General features: G+C 32.5%; 1 protein-coding gene, 1 non-coding gene and 2 pseudogenes across 2 annotated transcripts; 1 reads left to right on the forward strand and 3 right to left on the reverse strand.

Moving 5' to 3' along the window:
- Window positions 1-2,804: 2,804 nt before the first annotated feature.
- On the reverse strand, window positions 2,805-2,907 carry LOC120185147. The gene has a single exon (XR_005522094.1). It is a non-coding gene; the product is annotated as a U6 spliceosomal RNA (small nuclear RNA).
- A 9,061-nt stretch (window positions 2,908-11,968) lies between these two features.
- Window positions 11,969-12,558, reverse strand: LOC120185076 (annotated as a pseudogene).
- A 377-nt stretch (window positions 12,559-12,935) lies between these two features.
- LOC120185050 lies at window positions 12,936-16,003 on the reverse strand (annotated as a pseudogene).
- Window positions 16,004-19,568: 3,565 nt separating this feature from the next.
- LOC120185077 lies at window positions 19,569-20,216 on the forward strand. The gene has a single exon (XM_039189396.1). It carries the CDS (start codon window positions 19,569-19,571, stop codon window positions 20,214-20,216), a length of 648 nt encoding a protein of 215 aa, XP_039045327.1.
- The last annotated feature ends 1,952 nt before the right edge of the window (window positions 20,217-22,168 follow it).

Below are 22,168 nucleotides of genomic sequence, written 5' to 3' on the forward strand. Positions count from 1 at the left end.
ATCAGTAGGCAAGTTTAAATTGAGCATATTTTTCAGGGTATTAGGATCAGTGAAGTTTACATTGTTGTCAACAGTTCCTAACTATTTTTTGAAGAAATCAATAAGTTCAGAAGCCATATCATCAAAGGTTTCTAATATGCTTCCTTGGTCATTGATAAGAGCTCTAATGGTATCTTTTTTGTGTCTAGAAGCAATGATAGAGTGGAAAAATTTTGTACATTTATCCCCCTCTTTTAGCCACTGTATTTTTTATTTTTGTTTTAGGAACATGGATTCTGCTGCTTCAAGATGAGAAAGTTCATTTTGAATTTTCAGCTCATTATCAAAGGAACAATTCCCCTTAAGAGTTAGAAGTTGGAAATGTTCAAGTTCAACTTTCTTTTGCTTCACCCTTTGAGAGATGTTGCTGAAATGCTCTTTGTTGATATTCCTCAAACAAACCTTAAGCCTTTTTAGCTTTAGGAAAAGAGAAGTCATAGGGTTACCTTGAACAAGAATCTACCAGGACTGTTTCACTTCATCCAGGAAATTCGGAAGGGTAGATCAGATATTGAAGAATTTAAAAGGCTTAGGGTGATGAACAAGAGCTTTTTTATTAAGCCAAGCAAGAGCCATGCAGTGGTCTGAATGACCAGGAGCCAAAATTCAACATAAGAGTTTAGAAAAAAAGTAACCCAAAAAGAATTAATAAGGACTCTGTCAAGTTTTCTAGCAAGAAAAGTCTCATTCTGTTTGTTGCTCCAAGTGTAAGTAGGGCCAAAAAATGGATGATCATGAAGAAGGAGGTCATTGAGAGTATATTTGAAATCAATCATGTCAGTGGAGGAAAAAGGACCTAGAATTTCATGATCAGAGCTTTCATTAGAGTTAAGAAAAATATTGAAGTCTCCATCAAGAAACCAAGGGTAAGAGCCATAGGTAGAGTCATGTTCTCTAAGGTGCTGCCAAAGAATTATTTTTTGAATACAATCATTACTACCATAAATAGCTGAGATAACAAAAGGAATACCATTGAGATGCCCTTTAACAGAGAGACATTTGACAGAAGCATGACAAAGAGAAAAAGTCGGCTCTTTTTCCAAAGGATCCAAAGTCTACCATTAGAAGCATAGCCATAGTTAAAACAAAAATTTCAATTGTTGAACTTGTTTTTAATAAGATCATCAACTTTTTCTTCTTTCACTCTAGTCTCCATCAAACAAAGAACATCAACCTTATACAGATTAACCATATATAGGATTTTATTTTGTTTTTGAGGATGATTTAATCCTCTAACATTCCATAAGCATACTATCATTGAGATGAAGAAGCATAGTTACCCCCACTAACTCTATCAGAGTTACTTTTAACTTTGCATAATTGCTCTTTCTTTTTAGATTTGAGATCCTTAATAAGTAAAGCCACACCAGCTACAGCAGCCCTAGGTTTTTTACTTTGGTCCTCTAAAGAAGGGGAATTCTCATCAACAGAGTTAAGAATTTCAAATCTATTTGAGGAACCTTTAAGAGCAGTCTTAGTTTTAACCTTTACAGGTCTTCCTCTGCCTCTCTTTGGAACAGCTGAGTAAATGTTTCCTTTTTTAGATGATGCTGGAATAATAGGGGAATTAGGAAAGGCTTCAGCAGAATCAGTAAGGATAGTTGTAGGAGAATATACATTGCTAAGAACATTTGGAATACCAGACTCTAAGTTCACATCTTCCGTAGTAGTGATATTAGTAATTGAGTCCCCATTAACAACAGTGCCTTTGATTCCGAGGGAAGAACAAGAAGGTACATTGGGGAGAACAGAGTCACAAGTGAGATTCTCTTTAGGAGCAAGAGAAACAGAAGGCTCAGGAAAAAGAGAAGGAAAAGAGGAGTCATTATGAGTAATATCAGAACCACTAGCAGGATCAATCTTCTTCCTCCAAATCTGCGAGGGAGCATATGTAACACTCTTCTTGATTAAACAATTTTTCTCGCTGTGACCAAAGGAATTAAAGTTCTTACAGCTTTTTGGGAGCCAAGGAACTTCCACAAAAATCGTGGAAGTCTGTCCATTTGCCAGAACTACTTCAATAGTTTGAGGAATAACATCATGAACTCCTACCTCAACACAAACTTTAGCAAATTCTAACCTAGTTTTAGAGGCAGTAATGGAGTCCATAGTTAACGGATTACCAATGGCACTAGCTAAATATCTTAATCCATCTCTCGAAAATAATTTGAGAGGTACATTATAAAGATGCACTCATAAAGGGATTTTAGACAGATCGAAGTGTAACCTAGTCATATTAGGCTCCCATTTCCTTAAGATTAATGGCTTGTTAAGAATGTGCCAAGGGCCATTTTCCAACACCCAATCCCTAGCTGATACCGAATTGAAGGAGAATAGCTAGAGATTACTACCAGCAAAACTGACTTGGACACGAGTCCCTTTCGAAGAGTTATTCACAGGTTTTCAACAATCTTATGCATTGTGGAGAAATTTGGAGAAGCCTCGAGAAATTGCCCTACCAACGATGTTTTTCACTCAGTAATTCCAGCGTCGAAGACTTCTTGAGGAGGCTGGACAACCAGATTAGGGCCTCGATTAATTGGGGTAAAGAATTTGAGCTCCTGCCCAGATTGACATGAGAACAACTTCCTCCAATCCATGCTGATGGAATGGAGAAAGCAACCAGAAAGAGCAGATCGAGAAAAGCCATAGAACACGTCGGAGGAGCACCACAAAGTCTCCGATCCGTTAGACCAGCTAACGTACACCTAGAGAAACTTGTTATCGTGCGCCAAGAGAAACTTGCTAAATTATGAATTTATAAAAAATATTTGGACCATTTCCTTATTTGTGCGTGTCAACCTTGCACAAGGGCCATGCTAATCTTCTCTGTATCGTTCCAATTTTATCGGATGTCCCCGAAGGGACCATTTCTTTGTTTCTTCAGCCTTATAATACAAGTTTTGATAAATTTCTATTTTTAATGTTTGTTTTATATTATCTATTATATTATTTATTTATTTTCATTCTAAAATATAATTTCGTAAATTACCTATTTTTAGAGTTAATCTTTAAATAGGAATTCTATGTCTATCATTGTTTTAGTTGAATTAAATCTTATCAATTTATAAAGTATTTTTATTTTTCCTAAACCCTATATATTACCATGAAATAAAGAGAGAATAAATTCATTGTCTCCCTCATTGTTTCGTTTCAAATTCTACTACTATTAATTTAGTTAGTTTTACTAGAATTGTTGGCTTCTCTACACTAAGTCTTTGACTCAATATTCTTACCGCAAAAGTTTTTTTCTTGTTAGTATATTTATTAATATACGATTTAAGGAGCGTGTCTTACCGTGCTACAACCGCTTTGATCCTGTTTAATAATTTTTTGTTGAATATGAAATAAGTAAATTTTGATCTATGAGGTGGTGAAGTATCTGAATCTCAATGAGATGCTATAATTATTTTTGTGTTGATCGATTCATTGGTGTTCGAATTGAAAGCAAAATTAGTGGTATAAAATGAAATTCTAAAAAATGTTGTGTGACACATATTGATTTGTTGAATTTAGAATTTATGTTTTGTATTCGAACTACGTGAATATGTAATTTTTACATTCATATCAAATCGAAAACTTAATTAATTGGTTGACATATCACATTAGGTTGAGTATTTATGATCATAGAAGTTTAGTAGATTCACCATTCATGGTGAATTTCACTTCAGATTATCAGTGGATTCACCCTTCGAGATAAATTTCACTTTAGATTATAAATGGATTCACCCTTTGGGATGAATTTCACTTTAGAATATCAGTGGATTCACCCTTCAGGATGAATTTCACTTCGGAATAATAGTGGATTCACCATTCAAGATGAATTTGACTTCGGATTATCAGTGCCTCCTCCCTATGAGGCGAACTCCACCCCCGATGGTGTGTAGTACATAGTGGTTTTAAGGAATTGTCATATCAGATCGAGTTGAAATATGTCGATTTCAATTCCTTTAATAATTCGACCCAACCCAATCCAATCTGAACCTAAAACTTTTTTTTAAAATCCAACCAATCATATCAGATCGAGTTGAAATTTGTCGATTTTGAGTTAAGTTACGATAGTCTCTCATACCATCTCCCAAATTATGCTAATAGAAAATGTCATTAAAACAAACCGGGTATTTATACAATCATCTTCTTCATGAATTCTTCTCAAAGTTGAGGTTTTATGCCATTAAACACTTTTGACGAACTCCATGATGTATGTGCCAAAAGCACAACATTTTACTTTAAAACCTTGAAACCCTGCACCTTTTGCCAAGGCCTCAAATTCTTTCTCATTCCTATCTTCCCCACCGGAACTAAGAGACAACATGATGCAATCAACTTGGAGGCTTAACTTTGTGGAGAGACTAGGATCCCGATAATCTGGAAGAATTGAACTGCAACAATTATTTTTCCATTGTTTGGTAAAGCTTCGTAGCACTTCTTCAATAGTTTTGAGCAGTGTTCATCGCTCCAGGCGTCACACATCCACTGCATCAATAAAATTCATGGTTAACAAAGCACATGAAATTTTAAGGGTAAATAATTTTATTAGTCTGGGGTGATTACAAGATAGTATTTGTTCAGAATTATATATATATATATATGCTCGAACTCAAGTCTTTTAGAAAAAAACAACATTCTCTTTTACCATGGAGGCTAATTGACCTGTTCTACAACAGGTTTCACCTAGATGCATGTTTTCCTTTGCTACTATACAATCCGCGACAAAACTTCAGCGCGATACATTACCAATTAAACGATCATTGTTCATCTGTTAAAGCGCATTTAGGAATTCAAGTTCTAAGTGACTCCTTAACAAAGACTAAATATTTTCGTCACAAAAAGTATGTTATTTATGACGAAATTTATTTTTATCACTTTTGAAATGAGTAATTGTGACTTTTTATTTATTTTCTCACTATTTAGATAATAATTGTGACAATTTTGAAGCTCATCACAAGTAATTTTGTTGAGTTAATCGATTGACGGAATCGGCCAAGAGGGGGGTGAATTGACAATTAAAAATTTGGTGAAAGCTTTTGCAGAAAATTGAAAGTAATTGCACAGCGATTTAGAGTGGTTCGACTTTCTCAACCAAAGTCTACGTCCACTACCTTAACTATCCACACTAAGGATTTTCCACAAATTCACTAATTTGTCTTTCTGAGGACAAAGAGTAACCTTACAAACCCTCAAGAATTATACCCCAAATTCTTGAGAATACTCTCTCCCAAAGAGAACAATACAAATTTTACAAACTTACAAGGAAATCCTCACAAGGTAGATTGTTTGCAAAATTCTAGAACAAGAAAAGAACACTAAAAAATAATTACAAATGAGCACAAATGGTGTTCTTGAAAGCAAAATGAATATTGAAAGGAAAATTGGTTTGTTTTGCACAAACTTGGTATTTGATGCTTTCTCTCTTGTTTCTCTATGATTTCTTGTTGATCAAAGGCTTCAGAACTTGTTTAAATACACCTTGAATAACTTCTGAACGTTGGGGATGATTAGTGGAGATAATAGAGCCGTTTTAGTGTGAAATCATTTAATAAAACAGCTTGGAGCGTGGGGGGAATCGGTTCCCCTCATAGGGAATCAGTTCCCTAAGTGTAAAATTCAAATATTTCGACCGTTAAACAGGGGGGAATCGGTTCCCTCCGAGTATACTGGAATTCTCGGAGCCAAACCATTCAGGAGGGAATTGGTTCCCTCTGAGCAATCTGGAATTTTTGGCTTTGAAATGGTTCGAAATATTTTGTAAAATTGTTTTGAAATTATTTTAAGACTAAAACTTAATTTTACACTTAAGTAAGGATTAAAAATGACATTTGAAAGATTTGGAGTAATATTTTGATATTCGAATAATTATATCGAATATACTTAGAAAATCTTTTTTGGAAAATCTTAAAATTCATTTAACTTAATTTGTTATATTGAAATATCAAAATGTTTTCAACAAATTTGTCACTAATAATGTTTTATTATGACTAAAGCAAGTTGTCATTATCAATTGGTCACTAATAGAATATCAAATTGGCTCCAACTTATTTTTACGGGAAAGATTATAATAGTGACAATATATTACGAAGTCACAGTTACTATTCATAATTGTGATGAAAACATTTTGTCACTACTCTTAATTGGTGATTTGTGACGTTAATTATTTTTTGTCACTAGTCTTAGTTGGTGATTTGTGACAATAATTGTTTTTGTCATTAGTCTTAGTTGGTGATTTGTGACGACAATAGTTTTTTATCACTATTGAAGTAAATAGTTGTGCCTTACTTGTATTTAGTCACTAATAAAATATTTGAATTGACATCACCTTTTTTAAACAAGAAACGATGTAATAGTTATAACATATTAAGTGGTCACTATTATTATTCATAATTGCGACAATAACATTTTTTTCACTAGTAAGTTTATCATTTTATAATGGTATACTTGTTATAGTTTTAAATTACGTCACAAGTATCACTAAAAGAGTAAATTTTTTACTGGTAAATTGATAGCGACTATTAGTAATTTTGTCACAAATATTAATCTTTTGGTGACAAAATTTTTGTACGACACTATTAATAAAAACAAGTATCATGTATTTTTATTTCGTCATTGTTATAGTAATACTCACTATAAGTATATAATTGTGATACAAATTTCACCATCACAAAAGTTTTGACACTATTAGAATAAGCAAATTGGTACAATCATTTTCTTGGCGAGAAATGATATGATAATGACGATATATAAAGTGGTCATTATTATTTGATATTTATTGTAACAATAAAGTTGTTTGTCACTTAAAATTTTACTTTTTGTTGTGATAAATATTGACACCTATAATAATTAAAATTGTTGATAAGATAAATTAGTTGTAAAGCTGTAAAATTTTGTTATTAGTCTTATATTCTAATTTGATTAATTTTAGTTTGTATATATTTCAAAATTTTAAATTTCAATAACCATCCAAATTGTACAATGACTATATGAATAATAAATGATTAATAAAATTACCTTAACCTTTTAAATATATTGTTTTATATTATTATGAATTTTATTTTTATTAATGAAATAAATTATCGATGATACTATAAACTTTGATAGTTTCATTTAATATTCAATTATTATTAGTTTTTCTTCAAAATAATTGTAACATCCCAACCTGAACCCGATTCACATACGAGTTCGAGATGTTACATTGACTTTTTCAAACAATATTCTTAACAAAATACAGATCATTTGGACTTATATTAAGAAAATATGATAATATATTATTGAATTATGTTTGTTATAATCAATTTAAGAAAATATACATTCTATGAATAGTATTATACGGTGTGAACAGTACCGTGAACAATAATGAACAATATCGTGAACAATAATGAACAGTACCGTGAACAGTACCAAATGCTAAAAATTTTCCAGATTGCTGCAGGGGTATCGATACCCTGCTACAGTGTACCAATACCCTGCTACAGTAATTTTCGGCAAAACATATAAAACTCATAAAAATTTAAACTTTCAACACTATAAAGTTATCATTTACATAAATACGTTTAAAACATTTCAAAACTCGATCAGAGCACACATACTTAATTTAAAGACTTTATTTACATGACAACCTATTTATCACATAATAATATATATTATTTAAGTTTCTTCTGATCTGGTAGTTGTAGAAGTAATGTTGTCCCAGCTGTCTAACCTTGCTTGTCTATCTTCTCCGATCCTACGTGTGAAATACTCACACGCTAAGTCATCGACTTAGTGAGGCATAATAATAATGATAACAATGAAAAATAATGATAATGCCATCATTGGATGAAGTGTGACAAAATTACATATTTAATCCATGCAAGTTACATAACCATATATCTTACTTGTAATCTCATCAAATTAACCATTATGAATTCATATAATAAGTTCATTGGCCCATGATATAATACTGAGAACCTGAGGTATGTGAGTACTGTGAGGTTGTGCACTATGTTGTCACCACAGCTCGTATAATTTTACACCGAAGTGCCACGTAGAATTTGTCCCGAAGGACCGCGTAGAAATGCACCGTAGTGCTATATAAGATTTGTCCATAAGGACCACATAGAAATTCCTTAAGAATCATATACATATACCAAGGATCAAGTAGGTGTCTCAAAAGACCTCATACATGTTCCAAAGAATACATATATGTCCCGAAAAACCACATAGAATTTATCCCGAAGGACCGCGTAGACCCTCTACTCTTGGCATGCCAACTATACATATAGTTCTCATCTACATAACATGGGCTTTCACAATTCACATAGCGTATCTCATAGACATGTCATTTCCATATCTTTATCACATAGCCCATATAATATTTCCTGAATATTCATGTCACATAATGCATATGGTATGAACTCATATCATGTTTCATAATATGAAATGGATCATATATCAAAATATTAAATCTAGACTTATCACAAGTCTAGAACTGAATATATTTTTATAATCATGCTATGCATATGCACTCACCTATGTCTCATTGTTTTCTTGTTTTTCCCTCTATCAATCTTACTTGTCACTTGTTCCGGAACTCGTTTAGGCTCGATATCTACATAAATATAATTTTCAAGCTGATTATCAGAAGCCTAAACCTTGTAATTTGATACTAATAACTTAAACTAATTTAATGAACCAAACTTCAACTTTTCCTTTAGGGGGTATTAATACCCTCCTTAGGGTGTCGGTACCCTTACTGCATTCTGTTATTTTTCATTCAAGAGGGTATCGGTACATATACATAGGGTACCGATACACTCTGCTCAAAATAGGCTTTTTCACCCGAAAATTCATCTACACTTCACCCAAATTTTCATGTATACAACCCTTATTATGCTATTAAACTCATCTATAACAACTTTAACTAATTTCGATCATTCTAACACTTTATAATCTCTCATATTTCATCCAAATTCTTAAAGATAAGAATCATACCAAATTTGTCATGTTATCCAAACTTAATTCTAACGCTTATAACTTCTTATTCTCATAGATGACAAGTCAAATTCAACCTCTAAATTCATTTAAACCCTCTTATTCAAAATTTCACTTATCCACTTCTTATCTTTAATCCTTCATAACTTACAAATCTTTGAGCTTCTATAACCCTTTTCATCTCCATCATGTTTCCTAAGTCTTCCTTAACCAAAACCATACTTAAATTTTAAGGATTAACCAAAAGAAATCCAACTGACCTTGGCTTGGTTGCTTCACGTTGCAGAAGAGAAGAAGATGAATATGAGAAATATTTGGAACTATGTTTCCCTAATTATGATTCACGCGGGTTTATAAAATACCCACCATAATTATTTAATTATTACCCCTTGTTCAATGACCCTTTTACTCTTCCTTCATTTATTAATTCATCCTACACCAACATCTTTCAATTAATTCCTTCACTTTTCAATTTATCTAATCTGGTCATTAAATTTTTTTTAAAATTTCACACTTTGGTCACCAACCCTGTAACACCCCCAACCCGTATCCGACTCGGATCCGAGTCCGAGGTGTCACATTGACTTTTCAAAACTCTGTTCTTTACAAATCCACTAAAATCTTAATTTCCTCATTTGAGAAAATAATTACTCTACAGTAATAAATATTATCAAATTAACCATTCATAGCATATTCAACTCAATCAACTAGTACATGCCAACTAAATTCAAAATAACCAAATACATTTAAATCATCTATTTTCTGATCTTAAACTAATTCATTGAACTATAATTCACTTTTTCCTTTAGGGGTGTATCAATGCACTATGGGTGCATCGATGCACAAAGTAGCTTCGAAATTTCCATGCATCGATGCCTTCCTGTGTTCATCGATGCACACTGAATAATTTCTGAAATTTACCCTTGATGCATCGGTACATGTTGAATGTGTACCGATGCACACTAGCTCAGAATTCTAGTTATGGATGGAAATCACTTTATTCTAACTTAATTGTGCCATATATCAACCCCATTCATATCCTTAACTTACATACACATGCTGAGCCTCATTAATATTCATTTATCTCATATAACATGGCTTAATATATGTTTGTATTCTTTTTCACCTAATCACATCTACCTCTTCTCATATATCTCATACATAATCTCTATCATATATACATTCCTTAACTTATCTTATAGTTATGTATCATATTACATAATTTAAGCTATATCATATTATCATGTGTACATATATCATGGACACTTAACATGTATCATATAAACATGTATTCACACATATCATTAACATATGCAATAATCAATAACACACATGTAACATATCAAACATATGCTCATATTAATGAATTCATGCATTTTACTATAGGAAATAGACTTGTCACAAGTCTTATTTCCATTAAACATAATACACTATCTAATATGCACTGACATTTTCTCTTGGCTTCCACGTGAAGAAGAAGAAAGGAGAAGAAGAGAACTCTGAAGAAATCTCTCATTTTCCACGTGGTTTCCTTATCTTATAAAGGAAAAATAAAAATCTTACTTGTCAAATGACCATTTTATCCTTTAATTCATTCCATAATTACTAAACAGCCTTCATCATATATTTCCAATAAGTCATTAAACTTATTAAATTATCCTACTTTAATCACCAATTTCTGATATTTTTCAATCTAGTCACTGACCCGGTATTGAGGATGTTACAAACCCGATATTGAGGATGTTACAATAATTGATTAATTTTTATATGTAATTTATGATCTTCATGGAGATATATGTGAATTTTACAAACACCAGGTAATTATTAGTACTTTCTTTTTTAATTTAAGACTTTCACTACAAGGGATTAATAAATTGTCAAATATTTCTATTTTTATTTTTTAAATATAATTTAAAAACAATTGATATTATTTTAGATTTAAATCTTAATATTTATATGATTATATTTTAAAATAAACCTAATTATTTTTTATATTTATCTTCCTCAAATGTATTTCATATGAGAAATCATAGAAAATTTAATTAAATTATCATAATAATAATTAATATTATATATATATATATATATTAAAATAAATAAAATTAATTTCAACAATAGTTTAACATAAATATTTTTTCCAACAACATATATTTCTTTCTCAACACATTGGCTAGGTGTTGCACTCTTTTCCTGAAGGTCCCAGATTCGATCATCTTAAAAGCCATGTATTGTATTAATTTATCAAAATGAAACATGTTAAACCAATAATCAGAAGGTTTAGCGAGATAAGACAATAGAAACCCTTACGCAAATTAGGTTGGTCGGGTCGCCCATGTTTAACCGATGGCAATAATTGCAATGTAAGTTCCTAAAGAAGATGAATAAAACTAAAAATGTAATATCTATTATAATTGATTGCATAATAATTTTTTAATTAATTTAGTTATGTAGTTTGATAAAATATTTGTCACTAATAAGGATGATATTAGCATCTAAATTTTCGCCGTTGTTATTAATATTTATGTGTCAAAAAACGTAGTCGCAAAAATACAAGTAATTGTGACAATTCATTAAAGTCGTCACTAATATAATAGTGACAAAGTTATTATTAATAGTAACAAACATCTGGTTATTAAAAAACATTTATTGTGACAACATTGGTGGTCACAAAATATACTTTCAGTGTTAAATAAATTTATCACAATTTCTATTGATAATAGTATCGAACATATAGTCACTAAAAAAATACTTAGTGTGATAATATTGACGGTAACAAAATATATTTTCCTAAAAAAATCATCACAATTTATATTGATAATTGTGTCGAATAGATAGTCACAGAAAAAGAACAATTGTGACAATTTTTAGAATGATTGTCACTAATTATGTAATAGTAATAGGATTATTAGCGACGATTTGAAAATTTTGTCGCTATGTATTTTAGTGTCTAAATTTAGTTCTTTCAATGACCATTTGTATTGTCACTAAAGATGCATTTTCTGTATACACAATTCTCAATCCAATCCCAATTGGGAAGAAGCAAGTAAATGATGTTTTTGTCTACTAACCATCTCTCCATAAGAACCTTGTCTTGATTCATGAGAGTGAGAGAAGAAAGAGTGACGCCATCTTGATTCTTGGTTAAGAACTTGCAAACGGGACCAAGACCATAGAGTCTCTCTACTTTGCCATCGGCAACGGTGCGCAACGAATAAGTGAGGATGGAGTAGGTAGCCAGGAGGCCCAACATGCGGTCAACCATGACGGGCGCGTCGCGGTTGCTGGTGGGGAGCTGGGAAGCCAATTCTTTAGGTGAAAGCAAAGCATCAGGGCCAGCTTTGGCCATGATCTCGAGCAGGTCAAGCTCTATGGCTGACTTGAGAACCATTGGTAGTACGGACGCACCGGTGAGTTGCATAACGAATTAGTGTGCTCCCTCATCGGAGACGTGGGTGGGAGTCATTTGGGTTGAACCCATTGTTTTCTACGGAGCTTTGGAAAGTGTTGAACGCTGAAATAAAAGTAAGATTGGAAAGAGGTCGAAAATTGATTCAGCAAACACCTTGTTCTTGGACCACATTTCCTCGTACAAGTGTTTAGTGTCCACCGCCTATAATACACCTTGATCGAAAATTGAAACGTTAGGACTAAAATATTGTCAAAAATCGATCAATTGAAACGTTAGGACTAAAATATTGTCAAAAAATAGGGTGCAAAGCAATCATTTGTGCAAATGTTGGGGTGTCTTTTTGTCATTATGTCTTTCTGTTTTGATCACTTAAATATTATTATTTTTTTTTCTAAAATCATATCTAACATTACGTTTTGAACACCTACCGTTAGAAAATCAACGGAAATACTGATATGCCATCATAAGATAATGTCACATATATACTCGTGTTATTACATACATAATTGTTACTATTAAAAATCATCGTCTGGGTCCTAAAAAATAGGATCCTATGAAACATGTCAAGTATACACAACCAAATATGGCATCAAACTACAAGATTCATTTTGCTAACCAAAACTATAAGCAAGATGAATATCACAGTTACCCAAAAGATAACACCAAAGGGCGTATGCCGGCGACTAGCGGAAAACCTCTTCGAGCAACGAGATGGAATCTCTTCAAAAACTGAAACAAAGGTCTTCGACTTCAAAAACACATTTTTCGCTCGACTCAGAAAGGGATATTTCCAGGGGTTTATCCATGGTACAAGCTGTTATATCCTCTTCCATGACTTTAACTTCCTGCAAGGATAGCTTATAATAAGATACAATACATATCTGGATTTGACGGTGGTTTTATACTATACAGTTACAATCTTCTCACCTTGGACACAACCGGCTTTGAATCTTCATCTTTTCCTTCACTAAAGTTGTTCATTGCATTAGGCGGGTAAAGAGTGCCAACTTGAAGTCTACATTGCAGGCGTATTCTTCTCGGGGCATAACCCTGCATCACAGAGTTCTCGATGTTTGGCTGACTTCGAGCAGGACGAGGCCTTATCCTGATTCCAGTGATAGCATTATCAAGATTACAAGTTGCATTCACATGATTGCTCGATTCTTCTTTACTGTTTAACACGTTATGCAATGGCACAGTGCTGGAAAAGCTAACGTCTTTGCTTGTCGGAGTTGTGCAATCTTGTGCAGTGGCTTTGATCTCTAAAGGAGCTCCGTCGGCAGTTTCTGTCCCGAGCTGTTCCAAGGGAAATCTCGATTTTAGGAAAAGAACAGATTAATCAGAATGAAAATTGTACCTAATGCCTGAACATGAAAATATTAAATTATGCATGTAATGCATGCCATCATAATTCGTAGACCATTGTGAACCACACCGGAATGAATCACGACAGACTGAGGTTTAACGGGATGCAAGTATGATATTACCAAGACTGCAACTCACCAATATTTGGGCCACTTCAGCTTCTGATTTACTGCATGATATTCCATCCATAACAGTGGCCAAGTCCTTGGGGATATCACTTTGAATAGCAGAATTTATCTGACTGACAGTGTCAACACTGTAATAGTCATCAGAATTGTTTAGGATAGAATCCAAGAAGTCAGAAATAGAGGCCTCGTTTTCATTGGTATCATGCACGAACTCCGTCTCACTGACATTGTTCCCAACATGGCCGAACATCCAAGGTGCCCCCTCTGCTTCAATCTGCGAGTGCAACGGAGAAAAGAGTTTGAAATCCAGTGGCTCTGTCACCGGATCATAAAAATGATTTAAAGCTTCTCCCAGTGGATCGACCTGAAAATGAACAACATAAGTTATACAGAAATTATTACAAAAATCTGAAATCCAAATTCAGTTTCCTTTTCTCACCGCTGCAGGCAATATTCCCGTCCCTTGACTCGACACACCATAAGCTTTAGAGCCATTGATATTGCACTCTAACTTAGGTGCAATTGTGTTGGAAATCACTTCATTTGGGAGGCCCCCAGGACAAGTTCCATTGCTATCAGGAAATTTTCGGGCCACCCCTTCGACCGCAGGTGAGTCATGAGGTCCTTCTAACTCAGACTGCATGTCTTCAGTAGGAGAAGATACAGCAGGATCAACTTCATTTATGTCTTCAATGCTCTCATCTTGTTTCTTGAATAGACGACAAATTACAAATGGATTCTGCAAGAGGGAATACAAGTTCAACAAATATGTGAAAATAACTATATCAGCAAATTTTTTCAGATGATGTAGTGGGAAAAAAGAACCGCTCATATAGGTGCATGGAAAATTATTTTCTCAACTAGGGGTGGAATGAATAGGGGGAAAATGGCCGAATCATCTGGTGACACCTGGAAGACATGGTCTTCCCCATACTGCATGTAGTCTGAACGCCAATCTTAGCATAGTACCAACCCAAAAGATGTCGTGTCTTCGGGAAGACGGCCGGACTAGCTGATGTTTTGGAAAAATGCCTGAAATACAAGGTGTCTTCTGAGTTGATACTCTGCTAAGATTGACGTTCAGACTACATGCAGCCTGGAGGAAGACATTGTGTCTTCCAAGCATCGCTAGGTGGTCCGACCGTCTTCCCCCATGCACTCACTGTCCATTCCACCCTAATTAAAATAATAATTTCTCCAACACCTCATTCTTTTCCCCAAAATCATCAAATTTGCCCAACTATAACCTAATTAGCACTACATGTAAATAAAGCAACTACTTCAACATATCATCACCATTGACCTCGCCAAAGAAATATATTAACACAAATAATTGTGTACTTAAAAAAAGAAAATGAAGCATCGACCAAATTAGAAAGAGAAATGGGTGCAAACGGACTCCGGTAATCTTGCACTAAACTATCAACAACGACAAGGAATTCATGATTTTCACTAAATTCCACTACCCATATTCAAAATTGACCTTTTATCTTCAATGCTCAAAATAAAAAAGGGGTTCACTAAACGGAAACTGAATTCGAAAGAAGAACCTGTCCAGGCTTGGTGCCGTCAAGCTGAACGAGTGTAGTACGATACTCATGCATAACCCAATTAGTTCGCTTTCCCCTTGGAGACCGACCGGTATAGAAGACGAGAGTTTTCTTCATGCCGATCAAGCTGGACCCGGACTTAATCTTCCGATCCTTACCCGTAGCCTTCCAGTAACCGGCCTCGGTGGCCCTATTGAGCCTATTGCCGTTCGGGTACTTCCGGTCGAGCGGACAGAAGAAGAACCACTCGGGATCTCGACTCTGTATAGCAGACAAATCAGGCAAGTCCCACGGCTCACATTTACAAACATCGATTTCACGAATAACTCCAACTTCATCGTTTCGTTTCCCGTTGATCTTGGAGCGTAGATAAAAATCGATCAATTCCTCGTCGGTTGGTCGGAACCGGAATCCGATGGGTAGAGAATTCAGTGACAGAACTGACATGACAAATGTTGCTAGCAGGAGAATACAAAAGCGAGATTTTTTAGGAAAAATGGTTTTTTAACAGATAACCCTAAAAATTAAAGAAAAGGGGAAAAGGGAAGATTCATAAAGCGGATTAGTAGTTTGGAGATGATTGATTAAGAAAGAAGATGACCCATACATTTAGTTCAGAGTAGACAGGAAGGAAAGAGCTTGGAATGTAAGTCGTCATTTATTTTATTTATTTTTATTTAATTATTAAAAATTATAAAATAATTTTTTAATTATAAAAATGTTATTTTATTATATTTTTTTATTATTAAAAGTTATAAAATAATTATCTAATTAATCATTTTGTTCCAAATTTATTATTTTTCATTAAAAAAATTAGTGATTATTTAATCTGGACATTAACACAATGATTGGGATATAATAGTCGCTTGAAATTCTGAGATCAGATTTTATCATATCACAATCAACATGTTAACGTTCAGCTCATAATGTCTTCTATTTTTTAACAGAAAAAGACAAGTTTGAAACATAATGAATAGTTGAGTGATCATTCTGTAACTTTTAATAGTCGATGGACTCAACAAAATAATACTCTATAGATTGTTTAATGTCTTTCAATTTAATAAATTTAACTTTGTATATTTTAAAAAAAATTATCAATTTAATCAAATCAAGCTAGTTAAAAGAACAATAAGTTAATATGAAAATGTTATTATACTAGGAAAGTAATGTAACATCTATGAGAAAAGAAAATGCAAGTTAAAAGAAAAATAACGACTAAATTGATAAAAAAAAAGTACGAAGGGTTAAATTTATTGAATTATTTTGGATTAGAACCAAATTAGATATTGAATTATTTTGAATTGTTTTAATTTCGATAACATATTTGTAATAATATTTTTGATTGAGTGACTAAATTGTATCTTTTAGAAGGTAACCATTTGTAATTAAATTAGTAATCGGGTGACTCGAGGTGTATTTTACCCAAAAATAATGAAGTTTCTACTATGAAATCTGAATAGGAAGATACTAATATGATAAAATTATTTGAGAGATTTATTTAAAATTATAAAACGTTAAACTAAAATTTTCAAAAAAATTTAGAGTTAATAAGATTATTTATTTCTTTTTAAAAAGGGCTTAATTAAAACTATTTAAAAATTAAAAATTTGAAAGGATAAAGCTTAAACTTTAAAAAATTGAAGGATCAAATATTAATTTTAAAAACTTATGGGGACCAATCCATCAATTCCCAATTCGTTCCTCTCTACTAAGATTGTAATTGAGTCGAGTTCGTGTATTGATGAGCTCGAATTAACTCTAAAAGTTTAAATATGAGTTCAACTCGACTCCATAGTTCATGAGCTTAAAATTATTAAGCTCGACTCAAACTCGAAATATAAAATTGAAGTTCGAATCAAGCTTGAATAACTTGAATTTGAAACATTCTAAACTTAGCTCGATTAAAGATTAAACTCAAACTCAAATCTGAACCTTTAATGCATAAAAACCTTATATTATATTAAAAACAACATATAAATTTTAATATTATTAATAATTTAATTTAAAAAATAAAAAAAAATATATTTTTTTGAGTTGATCGATAGATTTTTATGTTGAATTTTTAGTTATTTTTTAAAAATGTAAATGAATAATACTAATATAATTTCACATCATTAACTAAGTACATGTCTCATGTTTATATACAAAACTTAGCTAACTAAACAAACTCAGAAACTATTTGTCACTTTCGTTTGAGTTCTATTAATTTTTTCTCACTGAATTCAAAAAACATAATATTCGTCACTTTCGTTTCTTTTTAATTAAGATGTGATAACTGAAGGTTAACAATCGTTAAACTTATAATGGTTTGCTGACGTGACACGATAAATATATAAAATTAAAATTACATCATTTCTACGTAGATAATAAGTGGATTAAGTTTTGGTCACTTTCCTTTCATATTTGTATAATTTTGCTCACCAAATTCAAAAAACATAAGTTTTGGTCACTTATGTTATTGTTTTATTAAGTTTTGGTCACTTGGAGTTCAATGTCTTTAGTTTGATGACGTGACTCGTTAATAAAATGGTTTAATTTTTATTTTAGCCCCTAAATTTTAGATAAAATAATATTCATGAGCCTTTTTGTAAATTCAAGTTAGTTTAGGGACAACATTAGGTTTAACGTTTAGGTTTAGGTTTGTAAGAAAAGGTATAAAAAGAAGTATTGAATATCGTGAAAAATGCAGAGAATCTGTCATTAAAACTCAGAAAAGATTCACCACCATGGTGATGCTACCGCCTCGATCCAAGAAAACTAGAGCTTCCTCAATGTCGACGATAGTGACGAAATACTACCAGGTTTCTATCTCCGACGTGTTGTTGGCTAACGAATTCCCCGTGCTGTGAAAGATTGTCGAGAATGTTTCTTCGTATCCAAACGTGATTGACGTCCATGACGTTTACGATTATTAAACCGACGTTCACTTAGTATTGGAGCTCTACTCTGATGGTGAGTTGTTTGAATGGGTCATCATAGAAATAAGATACTCAGAGGTTGGCGCGGTGGCGGTGGTGCAACAGATCGAGTAGGTCGCAAGGGTTATCGATAATTCATAAGGTGAACATTATTCACAGGGATCTAGAATTGTAAAATTGTTTGTTCTTAAGCAAAACAAAGATTCGACGTTGAAGATTATGAATTTTGGATTGATTTCAGTGGATGAATTCACATATCTAGTTATCGAGTTGTTTGGATTCATTGATCATGTTTCACTGGAGGCATTTTCTCAAAAGGAAATCACCACGAAGAGTGATATCCAATTTTCGAGTTATTTAGATCCATTGATTTGTCTTCTTGTTCCTTGTTGGATTTGACATTCTACAACCTCAATCTTTAAATATTGAATTTTAGTTTGTGTAAATGAGATTACCCAACTTCATTTTATCTCTAGATGCATACCCTCTCATTTTTCTCTAAACTTGTGGTGTTATTATTTGTTATCGAAAGTTGGAAATACATTATTCTTAATTTGTAACATGAGTCCTTGAAAGAAGGCAACTTGAGCAATGGAGCAGAGATGTTTGCAGACAAGAGATGAACAACAATAGGATTGGGAAGAAAACCTACAAAAATGGATAAATTGAATTGTTATCCCTAAACTAATTTGAATTTACAAAAAGACTCATAATCAATATTTTGTCTAAAGTGTAGGGTTAAAATAAAAATTAAACCATTTTACTAATGGGTCATGTCATCAAACTAACGACATTCAACGTCCAAGTGACAAAAGCTTAATAAAACGATAATGCAAGCGACCAAAAATTAATAAAACAATAACGTAAGTGACTAAAATTTATGTTTTTCTTAATTTGATGAGAAAAAATGTACAAATATGAAAGGAAAGTGACAAAAACTTAATCTACGTATTATCTACGTGGAAATGATGTAATTTTTATTTTAATATTTATTATGTCATGTCAATAAACCGTTAAATGTTTCACGACCGTTAAACTTCAGTGACCACATCTTAGCTAAAATGAAATAAAAATGACCCAATATTATGTAGTTAATTGTTTTGTGGTAATGGTTGGTCGTTAGTACAGTGCGAAGTTACATATGAATTCGTTTGGGGTTTCTATTTCACACCAAAACGCCCAACTCAGTCAGATGTTCTTTGTTTCCCAAAATGCTTTGGTCAACCCCCCTCCTCTCCCCTCTCTTCGGCTCCCTATTTTAACTCACTTTCCTCTTTACCCTTCTTCTATATATGCTCCTCTTTCTCCATTTTCCCTTGTCTTCTTCTTCCCTTCATTCGTTCATAGACTTAAAGTGCCTGTGTTCTTCCTCCTTTTTCTTTTCTGTGTTTCATTTTCCCGGTTCATCACTGTTAAAAGTGCACAGCTTTTGGAATTTCATCGTGTAAAAGCCATGGCTGCTGCTGCTGCACCTGCAAATGTCATTTATTTGTCTACCATTCTGGGCTGTGATGGTCCCTCCACTGTCCACAAATGCGACTGGAAATGTCAAAACGAACATGTTTGTGGCAACATGTATCGATGCAAACTGACGGGAATCACACACATCTGTGACATGAACTGTAACCAGAGAATTCTGTACGATAATAATAGCTCGCTTTGTCGAGCAAGTGGCCAGGTTTTCCCTCTTTCTCAGGCCGAGGAGCAGGTGATCAGAGGTATCAGGAGGAAGCTTGATGCTGATAATTCGCCGCCTTCCGATAGCTGTGGTTTTAAGCGGCGGCGAGACGCGCAGACTCCTCCGGCTGCGGCCAAGTTGGGGATGGCAGCATTGATATGACTATATGAGCTAGATTAGATATTACGTATATAGCTATCTTATTATTAACCTTAGGACTCCTTTTTATCTTGTTTCACTTGTCTTTATGTCGGCACAAACCAATTGATTAAAGCATGATTATTATTTTTAGAGATTTTGAGTTCGAGTAGAATCATCTTAAATATTTTCGAGACATTGAGAAAAAAATAAAAAAAAAATAGGTCTTGATCGAAGGAAAATATACTCCATTACTTTAAACAATTAATTTAATATCGTGGAAAAATTATTAAATTTTTTTGAATATTAATTTTATTGTTTTGTTAAGAAAACATCTTAAATACAACTAAGAGAATAAAAAATCGAATGTGGGTATGAATTATGATATGGAGCTTTATTCTGAATAATAAATTAAAAAGATAAAGAATAATATATTATGTTATCGTTAGATTGAGATTGGAGAAGATTAAGAATTAAAGAATATTTGCTAAATTAAAAAATAAGATTTGTAAAAAATAAGAGACAAATATAATTATATTTAATTCAAAATTAAATGAATTAACGAGAGAGATGGAGAAATGGATGAGAAATTGAGAATTTTATGAAATTGTAAAAAATTAGAGGCCTTAATTATAAAGGTAGAAATTGAGATTGAAAAAAATAGGGATCTCAATTACAAAGGTATAATTAAGATAGAAAATTCTTAGGGGCCTCAATTAGAAAGTTAGAAAGTGATATTAAAAAAACTTAAGGGCCTCAATTATGAAGTTAAAAAAGTGAGATTAAAAAAATTAGGGGCATCAATTATAAAGGTAGAAATTGAGATTGAAAAAACTTAGAGCCTTAATTGAAAAGGTAGAAAGTGAGATTGAAAAAACTTAAAAGTCTCAATTATAAAGTTAAAAGTGAGACTATAGAATTAGGGGCCTCAATTATAAAGGAAAAAAGGGGATTAAAAAAAATAGAGATTTCAATTATAAAGATAAAAAGTTAGATTGAATAATATTAGGTCCTCAATTATAAAGGTGAAAAATAAGATTTAAAAAATGAAGGACCAAATTATAAAGATGAAAAAATAGGGCCCCCAATTACAAGGATGAAAAAATGGAGGCCTTGAGTACTCGCTCGGGGAGCTCCCCTAATAGTCGGGTCTGGGTTCGAGTATATTGTCTATAAGGAGTGTTTGACCGTTCATTATCAAATAGTCGAGTCTTAATTTCAACTATTAAATAACGAGAATACACTTAATCCGTCCCTACTAAGTAGCACCTGTAATCTTTATAAGAGTTTAATTATAATGAATTTCAACTATTTGTTTTTTTGGGTATTTATAATTAGGCATAATGCAAATTGTATTTTTAACTTTTTGAGTCCAATATTTTATTTTAAGGTAAAAATTCTTAGCGTTTAATTATGTAGTTATTTTATTTTATTTTAGAAGAGTTCTGACATCGAATATATCATTTCAAGGTAAAAAAAACTCTTTATTTTTCAAACGTTGAACTTTTATAGTCCCTTATATTTTATTGAACAAAATAATTATAAATATTAACAATTTAAAATTCCAAAATCTCATTTTTGAAAAATTTTAAAAATCCATTTAGAAAGCTGAGTTTGAAACATGGCATTTTAAAGTGTACAACAACAACAAAATTGATCAAATAATACTAAAAGCCCATTAATAAATTTATTTGCTTAAAGCTCAAAATTTATTTTGAGATCTATAATATTTACTATAATAAAGGGCGAACCAATCATCTAGAGGTCATAAGTTTCAAAAAAACATATTATTCAAACTGGTCACATAAGCATGGCAAGCTCTAAAAAATATTTTTTTATTAAAATCTGCTACATTTGAGTGACAAGTTCTAATAAAAAATATTTTATTAGAACTTATTATACCCACGTAACGAGTTCCAAGACACCATAGTAAATACCATAAATTGCTAATTAATTTTTTAATCACCCTAGAAACC

The sequence above is a fragment of the Hibiscus syriacus genome, unplaced genomic scaffold, assembly GCF_006381635.1.
Source record: "Hibiscus syriacus cultivar Baekdansim isolate YM2019G1 unplaced genomic scaffold, ASM638163v2 tig00112988_pilon, whole genome shotgun sequence".
Taxonomy (NCBI): Eukaryota; Viridiplantae; Streptophyta; class Magnoliopsida; order Malvales; family Malvaceae; genus Hibiscus; species Hibiscus syriacus.